Source organism: Athene cunicularia (genome assembly GCF_003259725.1).
Source record: "Athene cunicularia isolate RWA chromosome 21 unlocalized genomic scaffold, athCun1 chr21_part1, whole genome shotgun sequence".
Taxonomy (NCBI): Eukaryota; Metazoa; Chordata; class Aves; order Strigiformes; family Strigidae; genus Athene; species Athene cunicularia.
The window spans coordinates 4,070,757-4,084,268 of record NW_020799127.1 but is presented as its reverse complement, the minus strand read 5'-3'; the positions used below and the strand labels follow the sequence as shown (position 1 = coordinate 4,084,268).

The following is a 13,512-nucleotide window of genomic DNA, read 5'->3' as shown; positions in this document are numbered from 1 at the left end:
GTGAGAGCCGGGGGGTGCCCAGGCCTGGCGGGCCGTTGGCCGCTCCTGGGGAGCGCGGGGAGCGTGTCGCCGAGAGGCAGGCGGGAGCCTTCGTGGCCTCTCGCCTCTGGCGAGCGACTCTCTGTGAAACCCGGTTTCCCGGCGGGCTGCTCTGGGGGAGGCGGGCGATGCCGCGCGGTCCCGCTTTCCCGTTCGGCCGGTGCCGCGGTGCGTCCGGGAGGGAGAGGACGGGGCCCTCCAGCCGCCTGACGGCGGGTTGGTTCCTCGCCGTTAGAGGCTCTGCGGCGGCTGAGGGACCAGCGAAGAGAATAAGCCGGTTGGCAGAGAGACTTTTTGACAAAAATCCGGAAGCGATCAGTTTTGGAGCCGTGACTGCGAAGCAGGAAACTTACTCGTGACTCGAGAAATAGAAGTAGACAGGTTGGGCTTCTCTGCGCGCACGCCCCTTGTAAACTGAATGAGGCAGCCTCTAGCAGAATGTCCTGTTTCCCTCGTTGTCTTTGCTCACCCGAAATCTGAGACAGTTTGCATTGGAGAGGCAAAAAGGAATGGTGTAGCGCTCAGATGTGATGTTCTAGTGCAGCATCTTAAATGTGGAGCTGTGACAGAGCTGGATCCATCAGCGAGGTATCAGAGCCTCTCTCTCTCCTCCCTGCCTCCTAGCGCACTGTTCTGGATAGCTAACTCTTCTTACTCATCTAGCTGCGTTTTGGTAGTTAGGAAGAAATCTTAGTGACCTGAAACATGCTCTGTGTCAGTCTCTGCTCTGTCTGCTGGGTTGATGGGAGGCCTCTTGCTGCAATAACCTACAGAACCAGCTCGGAACATGTGCTGCAGCCTCTGTAGGAAAGGGTGGGCTGACAGTTGAATAGAGCAGAACAGCCTGACGGAGGGTATGGTGCTCCATCGCTGCTGCTGAGACTTACCTGGTGGTTTTGTTCTTCCACATTCTAGAGCTGACATTGCTTTGATTGGACTGGCTGTGATGGGCCAAAACCTTATTTTGAACATGAACGACCATGGCTTTGTGGTAAGCGAAGGAAAACATTGTTCAGAAAGGCTCACTCACTAATACTTGGGGTTGGAGCTGAGCGTTTTCTGGGGTTTTGATTTTTTTAACTTGCGATGGTCTAATGGGTGTTGTTTCCTCCTTTTAGTTATAATCTAGGCTGCCCTTTGCCCTGTTTCCAGAGAAAAGCAGCAGTGCATGCCTGTACTCAGCCACCTGATGTGTTGACTACGTATGATTTTTTTCCCAGAAGTTTGCTTTGGGCTTGGCCATTGACCGGAGGTTCCCAGGGCACTTGCAGAGACATGCTGCAGGTTCATCCCTGCTCCGTGTCTTTAGGGAAGGTGGAAATGGGAGAGCACGTGATGTTGAACCTTGCCTCTGTAATTTGTGGTCAGAGCTAAAGTAACTGTTCTGGCAGCTTTTATTAATGTGTTTCCTTGTGCCCCCAGGTTTGTGCTTTTAACAGGACGGTTTCCAAAGTGGATGACTTTCTGGCCAATGAGGCCAAGGGAACCAAAGTGATTGGTGCTCACAGCCTGGAAGAGATGGTCTCGAAGTTAAAGAAGCCTCGTCGCATTATCTTGCTGGTGAAGGCTGGAAATGCAGTGGATGACTTCATCAATAAATTGGTGAGGCAAACATCCTTTCTACCTGTGACTTCCTGCTGTCTTTTAGAGAAGTTTTCCCTAGAAGATCTCAATTATTCGTCATTAATGAGGTTTTGAATACATGGAGAAAACCAAAACACTGATTTATGTTTGGCAGGTGCCGTTGTTGGAGACTGGAGACATCATAATTGATGGTGGAAATTCTGAGTATAGAGATACCACGGTAAGCCTGTTTTCTGCCTGAACTGGATGAATAAATACACATGATTCTTTCTCCTCTGATCATCAGAATAGTCAGTCAGTAAGATGCTGTCTCCCCCTCTGCTCAGGGAAGGCCAGACTGAGTTATCTCTGCCAAACTAGATCATGCAGACTATTAAAAAGCAATTGTTACAGTAGTTAAGGACTGTTCTATAAATATATTTTTATAGAAGTTGCTCAAATTGCCAAAGAATATTTTTACTAATGTCTTTTTAAAGAGTGAAGGCCTTTAGAAAATTTCCTATTATTATCTTGAAGAGTTTTCAGGGAGATTTGAAAGCCTAAGGGTGTTTATAGTTTTGTTGTTTTATCTCAATCCTACATGACCACAGGAAAATTCATTAAGACAGAACTGCTGGTTTGGATGTCTTTGTAGAGTAATTATATGGGGGGTTTTGTGGTGGGTTTTTTTGTTTTTTTTTTTAAAAAGCTCCTGCTTGTGAGCAGGCTGTAACTACAGAAATTTTAGAAGTTACCTTAGCATATCTGGGGTGCTTAGATAAAAATATTGCATTCAAATTGGTACTTTTGAAGCTTAGAAGGGGTGCTGGTATTAGTCTTTATGCTCTGACATCCTGATCTTGGATAAGTGAGTTGGCCATGCCAGAATGAAAACCATGTACTAAATGGGGATTAATCCTTAGGGGTGTCAGCCTGTGTGTCTCTCCCACTCAGAGGGAATTAGTTTCCCTTATAGTTGTTCATGCTTGCCCCTTCACTCTGCAGTGAACTCAGCAACTCTCCTTGGCCCTCATCTGCCTCCCCCGCATCTTTGCACAGAGCGTCTATCACCTGACACTTAATTCTGAGCCTTTTCCAGCCTCGGTACTGCTCTTCTCTGTGTGGTGCTTGTAAGGACTTTGTTTTCTCAGCCCGTCGCTTGTGCAAGGATCCGTGTCAAAGCAACAGGAAGTTTTGTAACATTTGCTTTAGTGTCTTCTTTGAGCTTTCTCTGAGGTTGTCTTCTAGCATGTCCAAAGCAGAACTGAAAAACTAATTTTAGGTCTGAATTGCTAACCTTTGTTTGTAAGGCTGTGGCGTTAAAAGAAATTAAATAATTCCTCTCTGCTCTTTGTTCCAGAGACGTTGTAAGGAACTGCAGGAAAAGGGCATCTTGTTTGTCGGGAGCGGTGTCAGTGGTGGAGAGGAGGGTGCCAGATATGGTCCTTCGCTCATGCCAGGAGGAGCCAAAGAAGCCTGGTAAGCATGAGCTAGTATATTCTTCTTCAGGATGGTCTGCAACAATCGTCTTCTGTTCGTGTTGAGAGCTGAGGGAGGGAAGGAGGAGGGTGTGGGTGTGGAGAGAACAAGATATGTTGCCATATCACTTCCTCAAGGCTCAAGATTTCTCAGCCTAGCTGCGGTCATGGGGCAGTGCTGACTTTTCATGGCAGGCAGAACAAAGGCAGGATTTTCTTCCAGGAGTTCACAGGCAAAAGTAGTACCTACAGAAATCTGAAGGGAGAAATGTGTGCCAAGGGAGAAAAGAATTGTGTTTAATTTTTTAAAAAGTACTGTTCTTGATTATGATTTTTCTTCGGGAGCCCTACGCACTTGGAAAGCTGTTAACCATGAAACAGGCAGCAGCAAACATCCCTGCAGTGACATGCGTTATAAAAGGAGGCTTCAGTACTTGTTTGTACTGACTATTGACTACATTAAGTTTTTTGCAAGTTTCTGCCATGCTGCTGTGCTCTTTTGTACTCATGTTACTGTGAAGGACTGTACAGCAGTATTCATATTAGACTTTATCCCTGGTTTCTCATTCTCTCTGTAAATGTAGAAAGAAAATGTGTGTCTAGGCTTTACCTGAGCTTTAAAATTTCTTAATTCCCTGTCTTTTTGCATTAGTATTTCATACCAATATCAGCCTGTTCAAATTTGATGGCACAAAGCCAGAAGTGACATAACAGTAATCTGCTGTCTGATCATTTTTTTGCCTTAAACAGCTCTGTAGACAGTTGCTGTTTGCCACCCTTACCTGAACTGTGTCCCCCACTTCTTTCAAGCACCTGCAGCCCACGTGCCACCCATGCTTCTTTCCCAGTGATGATTCTTCACGATTTACTACACTTGGAGAGCCTGGCAATGACAAAAGCTCATAATTACTGCAATAATGCAAATAACGATATCCTGACTTGCATTCGTGGAGTTTCTTCCCTCCTTCCCTCTCCTCCTCCAGGTCATCCTGGATTTTTCTTGTGGCTGAAGAACAGAATGGGATTTTGTTTCAGCTCTGAGTGTGAGCCTGTATCATAACTTGCCTCTATTTCCCCATTTCTAAAATGGAGAAGATAATATTTGGGTTCCTTCAGGTTCATAAAGCTTGTCTGCACAGTACTGTAAGTGTGACATGGGCTGTCCCCATTTCCAGCAAACAGCGTCTAGTTCTGGGAAAAACATACATATTATTTGGCATTGCTGTGTGGTGGGTTATCAACCTGCCAGTGTGCCCTCACCCCAAGCTGCCTTTTGGCATCATAACAATGGATATTATTTTTTTTTTCCTTGTGGTGTTTATGTCCTCTGCCTATCTGCTGAGGCATATTATTTCTCCCCACAGGCCCCACATCAAGACCATATTTCAAAGCATTGCTGCTAAAGTGGGATCTGGGGAACCTTGTTGTGACTGGGTAAATATTTATTTGATACTGACCTTAACTCGTGGTTAGAGTCATGCTCTTAGGTAGATCAGTTGCCTGTTTGTCCTTAATAAAATCAGCATCATTAGTGAGTTGATTTTTTTGGGCTCAGTTCAAATCTGCTGTCTCTGATAACTTCTCCTGTACAGTGGAAAGACAAAGTCTTATGCCTGGGTTGTGCTGGGGGAGCTAAATGGATCTGTGACCCACAGTGTTTTGAGTTATCCCTGGGCTTGCGTACTTCCTTCCTTCCTTTAGGCAGAAGGAAGCCCTAGGCAGGTGTTAAACACTGGAAGTGGGGACAGCACTGTTGCTGATGACATTTTGTTGATGTTTCCTGACAGGTAGGGGATGAGGGCGCCGGACACTTTGTGAAGATGGTGCACAATGGGATTGAATATGGAGATATGCAGCTGATCTGTGAGGCTTACCACCTGATGAAAGATGTGGTGGGCATGGAGCACGATGAGATGTCAGAGGTAATCGCTAGTTTTTAGTGTCTTGCCTTCTTGAGCCATGTGGCTGGCTGCCGTTGATGGAGGCAGCTGGCCTTGAGTAAAGCTGCTGTACGTACATGAAGTTAATTTTTCTGACGTGCCTTTTGCCACGGGCAGTGCACCATATTCCTGAGCTTCAAATGGGGTAGGGAGCAGCGAGCATGTACACCTGAGTGTTTATAGAAGTTGTCTAAACTCCCAGTCTACAGCTGATTTCTCCCAGGAAGCACCTTCTTGTGTAGAAATATGAATTACTGGAGCGTTATAATCAAGCAGGCAAATCTTGCAAAGACCTTACTGAAGCAAGTGAATAAATATGATTATGTCTTGAAAGGGCAGTTCTGTTTCCAGCCTTCAGTGCCTGCAGTGATGGGCAACAGGATGAGCCGTGCCTCTGCCCTTGCAGTTGGAGGTGGGTGCTCTGCAGCTCTGAGTCTGGGCTGTGCTCCTTCCAGCGCCAGGCTCCTGCACAGTGGCCTCAGCAGCACTGGGATCCTTGGTAGATGTAACCAGTAACAGAGATAGTATTGCTGCCTTCTGAATGTATACACATATGTGTGTTTATGTATACATACATCCATAAATCACTTTATATATATGTAGTAGATACATAGTAAATCAGGGTGTGTTTTCTCCTCTTCCAGGTATTTCAGGAATGGAATAAGACAGAGTTGGACTCTTTCCTGATTGAAATCACAGCCAATATTCTCAAATTCAAAGACAGCGATGGTAAATACCTCCTTCCAAAGATCAAGGACAGCGCAGGACAAAAAGGCACAGGAAAGTGGACAGCCATTTCTGCCCTGGAATACGGAGTCCCTGTCACACTCATAGGTAACTGGTTCTTTGGTCTGGCCTTGTCTTTCCTACCTGCATGTACCCCATCACAGTAAGGAGTGTGGTGATAGGTAATCTCAGAAATGAGCCCACACTAGGCTTGCAGAAGAGGCTTTTCTAGGTGTAGCTGTTGCAGTCTTTCTACCCTTGAGAGCTGTTACTGTTTTTCTTTGCTGGACTTGTTTTTAACATGCCTTTGTCTGTGATATCCTCCAGTGCTGGTGATGGCTCAGAGACAGGTTAACGTAAGTGCCGTGCTAGAACTGTCATGCTTGATTGATGCAATGTCCCTCCCCATAATCCTCTACTTGCTACTCCAAATCCCATCATAGCCTAGAAAAAAAAAAAAAAAAAAAGGTGGGGGTGGGACACCCTCAAAACCTTGTTGCTTGTCTACTGCTTGATAAGTACTTAAGACTTCTGTGAAGGCAGAAATTGCTTTTCATTATTTTTTACTACCTCTAAGTCTTTTTCTATTTCTGTTTCAGTATAATTTAGCTAAGCCAGCATTAGTGTGACTAAACAGGAACACGAGGGCCAGACTGTATTGTGGGTTGAGAATCACAGACAGATTTTTTTTGAGAATAGCAGCAGACTGCTACCTTATGATGGCTGCTGTTTTTCCACCAAGACAGTTGATTTTGCTGTTTCTTTATACACTCTTAACTGCTGCTGTTTTTTCTTTTGTGGCGAATCAGGCTGCTGATCCAAAGCCAAACTAAGCTGATGGAAATGTATTTTGTAATTGCTTTGACTTATATCCCTAAAGTGTGAGAATTTTCCTGCTCACATACATCCCTAACAGTCTCCTTACCTACCCTTCTGTCTAACCTGGCCGCTGAGGGGACTTGTGACACAAGAGGTGTAATACAGCTGCAACACATTCAGAGTGCTCTCTTGCCATGGGTCCAATGTAGACTTTCCTGCTGAGTAAATAAGATGACTCAACAGGTGCTTTGCTCTTGAATTGGCTTTAATTTTCATGCTTTCTCTACCTTGTTTTCCTTTGCCTTGGACAGTCAAGTCCTGTTCTATTAGAAGATAAGAAAAACTATGTTCAGTGATAGCTATCAGAGAAACATGGCTGCATTCCAACAATGTATTTTTACAAAACAAGTTTTGTAAATGGTTTTAATATTCTAGTGCAGCTATAGTCTTTCAGTTCTAGGCTTGAAACAGTGTTTCTCACTTGTGCTGTTAATATTCTCCTGTTTGGGCTTCTTGCAAAGACCAAGGGTGGAGGAGACGCTCCCCAAAGAGTCCTCTGCAGTGCCTGGGGAGCATTGTTAGGTAATGATGAGTTGATAGGGAAGTATGTGCAATAGCCCTTGTGCAAACAGGGCCGTTCTTAGGGCAGTTGCTGTGTGTGTGGTTTTACCACATAAGCATGACTTGCAGACTTCTGATTGTAAAAGCAGTGACATGCAACTCCTGCTTTTTCCTGGTTTTCCCCCCACATTTCTTCTCCCCAGTGCTGAAGGAAGTATTTGCAGAAACAGAGAGGAGCCAGTTCTGATTTTGTTAATCCTGTTGCAGGGAGGATCCAGAGTCTTGTGAAAACATTACTCATTCATCTTTTTTTTGGTTGGTTTGTTTCGGGGTTTTGGGTTTTTGTTGTAATTCATGACTCATTTAAAAGGTGGAAGAAAAGTTCAGTATGAAGAGTATAATAAACTTGATGGCTTTTCTTCTATCAGACCCTGGAAAGGAATTTTTTTTTTTTTTTGCCATTTAACAATACTGTCTTCAGTTGCAAATAAGTACAACTTCAAACAGCATGATTAGGAAGGGACTGTGCCAGATCAAGAGATTGGCATTCAGGCTTTCTCTTTAGAAGCTGAAGATAGTCCTTGGCTAACTCCTTAGCCCTGGTTAATGACATCTAGTAACCTGCTTAGTGATGTTATAAAACTTTCTTATGGGCTTCTGAATGCTAGTGTTATGGGCCCACCAGATTTGTAAAACTTACTTCTTCTTCCAGGTTAACCTGCTGATTTATTCTTGATTTTAATTGCTCTTATTTTGTATGTGTGTATTTCAGAGCACACCCAGTTAATGCGAGTTGGCATTTATGCAACAGCTTTTTATCTTCAAAACATGATACAATAATTAGTGAAGTCTTCAGCCTCGCCTGTCCCTAGGCTGCAGAGCAACATTCTGTCTTTTATAGATAGGAAGAGAATTTGAAGTAAATTCTTAAAACTAAGAGCTGGTGAAGGTTCCTGGGGATAAATTTTCATGTGGATGACTTGTGGCTTTTTTTCTTTATCATTTGAGAGCTGTATCAGTCAATATTTACCCTGTGGTTATGCTGTCTGGCAGTTTAGTCCCTCAATAGTGCTCTTAATTGATTTCTACACCTCTTCCCCTGTGACGCTGTCTCACTGTGTATGCGGCTCATCATTCAGCGGCATTCTCACTGTGTGCTTGAGGACAAGTATCTCAGGCCTTACCAGTGACGCTGAACTTTCTAAATGTCTCCCCTTTCCTACCATCCTTAAAGGTGAAGCTGTGTTTGCACGGTGCCTGTCTTCCCTCAAGGATGAGAGAGTACAGGCCAGTAAGCTGCTGGGTGGGCCTAAAATTACTCAGTTCGGTGGGAACAAGAAGACCTTCCTGGAGGACATACGCAAGGTGAGACATTGTGCTTCCCAGAATGCTGTATTAAAGCTGCATGTCAAAGCAGGTTTTGGATGCTGCAAACCCTGGTGAGGAGTTCTAGTGTTTACATTTCATGACAGTTCATTCCTGCTTCAGCTGTCCCATTGTGCATTGCCTAGTGGTGTCCAAAAAACCTAGTGCAACCAGTTCTTTTCCTGACCAAAGAACAGTCCTGAAGGAATTCAAGTCTAAGCCACAGTGGGCAGTGACAACTAGTTGGAGTGCAGAGGTCATAATTCATGCATGGGAACGTACTTTTTCATCTCTCAACACTCCCATCTTTGTAATGGGGCTAATAGCTCTTGATCACTCTCTGTTGAGACCAAACATTCCAACAGTTAGAAGGGATATTTTGGTTCTCAAATAGCTGGAATGTGGCTACAGTACTCATCCCTGATATGTGGAGTAAACAGAACTTGTACACAGGGAATTTTCTCGTTCAACTTTGTGGGGTTTCACTTGGAATATGAATATTTTTTTTAGGCCCTGTATGCTTCCAAGATTATCTCATACGCTCAAGGCTTCATGCTGCTGAGACAAGCAGCCAAAGAATTTGGCTGGACGCTGAATTACGGTGGCATTGCACTGATGTGGAGGGGAGGCTGCATCATCAGAAGGTAATTGAGATGAGGAGATAACTTAGTTGCTATGGGGAGAAGAGTGGGCAATTTAGTTTATGCGGAGCTAGACTGACAAGCCTAGAGATTTTCCTGGAAAATCCGTGGTGCTAATCTGCTGATAAGATACTGAAGAGGCTGTTTCTGTAGATGGCACTAAAGGTTACAAGATGAAGCCAATTTTCTGGTGGCTTAGCTACTGCAGATTTTCTTCAATCTTTGTTTTGTTTGCATCTTTCTCAGTGTTTGGAATCCAAGTCTGAGAGAGTCAAATTTTGGCACTGTAAATTTTGGATTATGTGCCTTTATTGGAAGCTGTGAAATTTTATTTCTGGTTTACATGTGTTCTGCCTAGTGTGTTCCTAGGAAAAATCAAAGATGCTTTTGATCGAAACCCTGAGCTCCAGAATTTGCTGTTGGATGATTTCTTCAAGACAGCTGTTGAAAACTGTCAGGTGAGTTTCTAAGTAAGAAAGAGCATAAAACCAATAGTTAACAGTCTGGGCTTCTTCAGCTTCTTTCCCAGGAGTTACATTCAAAAGTATATTTAGACTGAAAAATGAAAAGATAGAGAACACCCTTGAAACCTATTTATACAGCATCCTTAATCCCAAAGATCTCTGAAACAATCCTTAAATTCTTTGGGACTGTGTATGCTTATCTGTACGCACATAATGTGTGCGTGTAGGAATTAATCTTACGTGGCTTCAAGGTACCCTTTAGTAGAACGTAGCAGGAACAGGACAGGAAGAAATCTGCATAGCTGGAGCTGGTTAAAACTGAAGAAGGTTGCTGTGATGAGGTAGGCTATACTGAGGTCCAAAGTAGAATCTTGCCAGACACCACGGTTAGCAACCTGTCCTTGAAAAAATGCCTACAAATGCCTCTTGCCTCTATTTCATTAGAAAGTTGAAAAATACTAGTTCTAAATGAAGGAAAAAAGGGGTTGCATCACTGAAGCACTGCTTTATAAATCAGCATCCAGATACATCAAGCCATGAACGCAGGTCTCAAGTAATGTTGCAAGGTAGATTTGTATCATCAACCTAAAAATAATACAGGAGCAATCGAACATACAGTCCTTGTGTCACGGTTCTTCCCTTTGATACTAGCCATGCTACTGTTAGAAACTTAAGGCTTCCATTTTACTACTATAGAAGAGCCTTAGGTGGAAATCTAGCAGTTCAGAAGAACCGTGATGTCAGGAAAAAGTGTCTAGCCTGTGTGAATGTTCTCATCACTGCCCTCTATCTTGTGCCTACTGTGCACTTGGATTTCAGTTGTGCAGAGTATAAAGCTTCTATTACCGTTGTTTGCAGAAGCACCAAAATAAGAGTGTTCCAGATTTGGACACTGTCCAAACTGTCCTGTTTGGATGGAGTTAATAGGCAGAACTAAAACCAGATTATCTGGTTTTATATATACCAACATACCAATATATATATATACCAACAGAGAAGTCATATATTATCACTAATAATTCAAAAGAATGAACGATATTAATGATAAGAAAGTTAAAAAATTGAAGCTGAGTATTCCATGCAGGTTACTAAATCAGATGTACAGTTGAAATGAGAATTATCCACATGTCTGAAGTATTGTGCTGACCTCTTATGCCCTTAGTGGGCTTTGTACTGTGCTTGATTAGGGTCCGGAAAGTGTTTCAGTGTTTGCTCAGTATGTTCCCCACTGTCTTCGTGCTTCGGGGATGCACTGAGTAGGCTTGTGCAAGAGCAACATCCTAGCTCAAGGCTGTGGCTTGATCACATGTGAAGTATATGTCAGCAGTTACTGTCCTGTTTGTCAACTCTTGTCTATTATTTTGGATCAACTTTGTTTATGTAAAATCAGGAATGTTGATCAGAAAATCAGAAAACTGTTCAGACTTGGTCATAAGTTTTCATATAACGTGAAATAGCACATGCTGTTGTACCAGAATAGTTCATATGCCTGCACATAGCTCTGAGCAAACACTGATTACTTTCTTTTTTCTTTCCCTCCCCTCTTTTCCTCTGTCCCAGGACTCCTGGCGACGTGTGATCAGTACTGGAGTACAGATTGGTATCCCTATGCCCTGCTTCACTACAGCACTTTCTTTTTATGATGGATACAGGCATGAAATATTACCAGCTAACCTGATTCAGGTAGGTGCCTGAAGTAGTGTAGCAGATCTTACAGCTATTGAAATACCATCATGTTGTTGTTTAAATACTGGTCTAAAGGCCGTGATGGCAGTATGTCCTAACCACCCCAGCATTGCAAAGATAAAGGCATAGGTTGCCTAATATAATTCCGTTAAACCTGAAATTCACTGCAGTGAAAGTCTGTGAGATGTCTGGATAAAGACGACCAGAGGTACTGGTATGACAGTGCCCAGCATGTGTTAGTATTCAATCTGTGAACCAAGACTAATGACATCTTTAAATCAAAATGCTTTATAAAGAACTGTCTTTGAACCTTTGGATGTATCTCAGTGCTTATTTTTTAGATGAGTAGATAGCAGAAATAATATAATTGCCTTCTAGAACTCCTCTAACTACTAGGTATTAGTAAATGTTTCATTGCAGCGATTTTCTAATAATGAGAAAATAAGTTTGAATGTTATAATATTGGAGTCGGAGTATTCCTATAGTCAAGTATCAGTAGGTGCAACTTCTACTACTCATATGCCTGTGATACTGATGTGTCTATTGTGTGTGTGTGTTCTTATTCTAGGCTCAGCGCGATTACTTTGGTGCACATACCTATGAGTTACTATCGAAGCCAGGTGTATTTATCCATACTAACTGGACAGGCCATGGAGGAAATGTGTCCTCTTCTGCATACAATGTCTAATGGGAGTATTTCCTCTTGAAGCCCAGATACTGTAGATCTCAATGTTCCTCCTAGAATACCACTTTTTACTGTACTGTGCTAGAACTTGTGTTTGTACACTTTTGTAATAACTTGTGGGTATATTTCATATATATATCTCAATATATATATATCTCATAAAAGAAAACTAAATAAATTTGCTTATAAATGCATTGAGGTGTTTTCTTTCTGCTGCTGCTGGTCAAAAATGTCTTTGTGCAGTATTTAATAGAATACATTTTATAATGATAATATTCTTACTGTATTATAGTGCATAAACTCACAGGGATCAAGATAGAGATGGCTGCATTTTGGTAACTGCTAAAGTGGAGAATGGCAGACAGCACAGCAACGCTACACAAGATTCCAGGGAGGTGAAGGCCTTTTTCTGGTTGCTGTTGTTTATTCATAACAGGCAGTAGCTTGCTTCTTAAGGATGAATTCCTGGGTGTTCACCTGCACACAGTCTTGCACACAGAGCTCTGCTTGTTTTCTGTGAAAGGCTGAAGGGTGGGATGGGTTGTGGGGAAACTTGAATGCAGGTCAGGGATGTCAAGACTGATACTCCTGTCGCTAAGCCATTCTCCTTTCAACCCTTGTTCCCAGTTTTAAGTTCTGCCATAAACTGTTGGCTTAGCTGTGTGCTTGCAGTCTTTTCTCCAAATCTCCCTGCTTCTTTGCCTCCTCTTCTCATGGGGCAATTAAAAATGCCTGTAGTAGCATGCAAAGTGGCCCTGTTTGGTATCGTCTTCCTGCAATCACACAGTAAATAGTTTTCAGGACTTCTGAAGTCACCTGGGTGCCTGTACCTTTTTTTTTTTTTCCTCAGAACCTCTCAAGTGTTAAATTTTGTGCTGTGCTGTGATTTTTATTTTTTTTTTCTCCAATTTGTTTCTGCTAAGACAGTAAGCTATTTAGTTATTAGTTGAATATCCGTGTAAGTACCAAAAGATTGCTTTGAATTTAAAGCAACTTTTCTCCAAATTATGTTGTAAAATTTAGGAATTCTGTAAAATAAATGTGTGACAAGTTGCAGGCAATAGTGATAACTTAAAAGGTCATGAACTTATTTTAGCGATCAGTTTGCCCCAGCATTTGTGGTTTAGGTTCTCCAGCAGAACTGTGTTACCGTGGTGTACAGCAGGAACAGTTTTCCAGGTTTATGGTGTGTTCTGGGGGGAAACCAGGATATTGCCACCACGCTATTTTAGTGCTCAGTATGATACTAGCGCTGGGGGAAATACCTGCTCTGGGGTCCCACCGCGCTGTGCCCTGCGAGCTGCTCCGCCCGGGTCAGAGGGGAAGGGCCGGGCTCGGCCTCATCTTGTCGGACGTCTCTCTTTCGCGCTGATGTTCGAGCTCCGCCGGCCACAGGCGTTAGCTCCGGGCGAGGACGGGCTATCCGGGCCCAGGCGGGGCGTTGGGCCAGGCCCGGAGCAGCCGGGCCGCACAGGGCAACGCGCGAAGCCTCCTGCTGCCGACGCCGTTTCTCCTCGCCGGTAGAAAAGCGCCTTCCGCGGCCCG

The 13,512-nt window shown here is 43.4% G+C and overlaps 2 protein-coding genes across 2 annotated transcripts in view; both read left to right on the top strand.

Annotated features, from left to right (window-relative positions):
- The first annotated feature begins 954 nt into the window (after positions 1–954).
- On the top strand, positions 955–12,161 carry PGD (phosphogluconate dehydrogenase). The gene is made up of 12 exons (XM_026862462.1): positions 955–1,030; positions 1,462–1,641; positions 1,778–1,843; positions 2,963–3,081; positions 4,445–4,514; positions 4,868–5,002; positions 5,665–5,854; positions 8,361–8,491; positions 9,002–9,135; positions 9,491–9,590; positions 11,157–11,279; positions 11,851–12,161. Exons 1-12 carry the CDS (start codon positions 986–988, stop codon positions 11,968–11,970), a joined length of 1,413 nt encoding a protein of 470 aa, XP_026718263.1. The 5' UTR covers positions 955–985; the 3' UTR covers positions 11,971–12,161.
- A 1,177-nt stretch (positions 12,162–13,338) lies between these two features.
- Positions 13,339–13,512, top strand: part of LOC113487975 (centromere protein S-like) — a 2,903-nt gene continuing 2,729 nt past the window's right edge. Inside the window, exon 1 of the mRNA XM_026862937.1 lies at positions 13,339–13,487. Coding sequence (XP_026718738.1) covers positions 13,339–13,487 — 149 coding nt within the window. The remainder of the gene's footprint in view (positions 13,488–13,512) is intronic.

Bases quoted from the DNA above. Each gene is read 5' to 3' on its own strand.
- PGD (XM_026862462.1), top strand. From the start codon at position 986: ATGGGCCAAAACCTTATTTTGAACATGAACGACCATGGCTTTGTG. The intron at 5,855-8,360 runs GTAACTGGTTCT...CCATCCTTAAAG, and splicing joins AGTCCCTGTCACACTCATAG to GTGAAGCTGTGTTTGCACGG. The intron at 8,492-9,001 runs GTGAGACATTGT...TATTTTTTTTAG, and splicing joins TCCTGGAGGACATACGCAAG to GCCCTGTATGCTTCCAAGAT.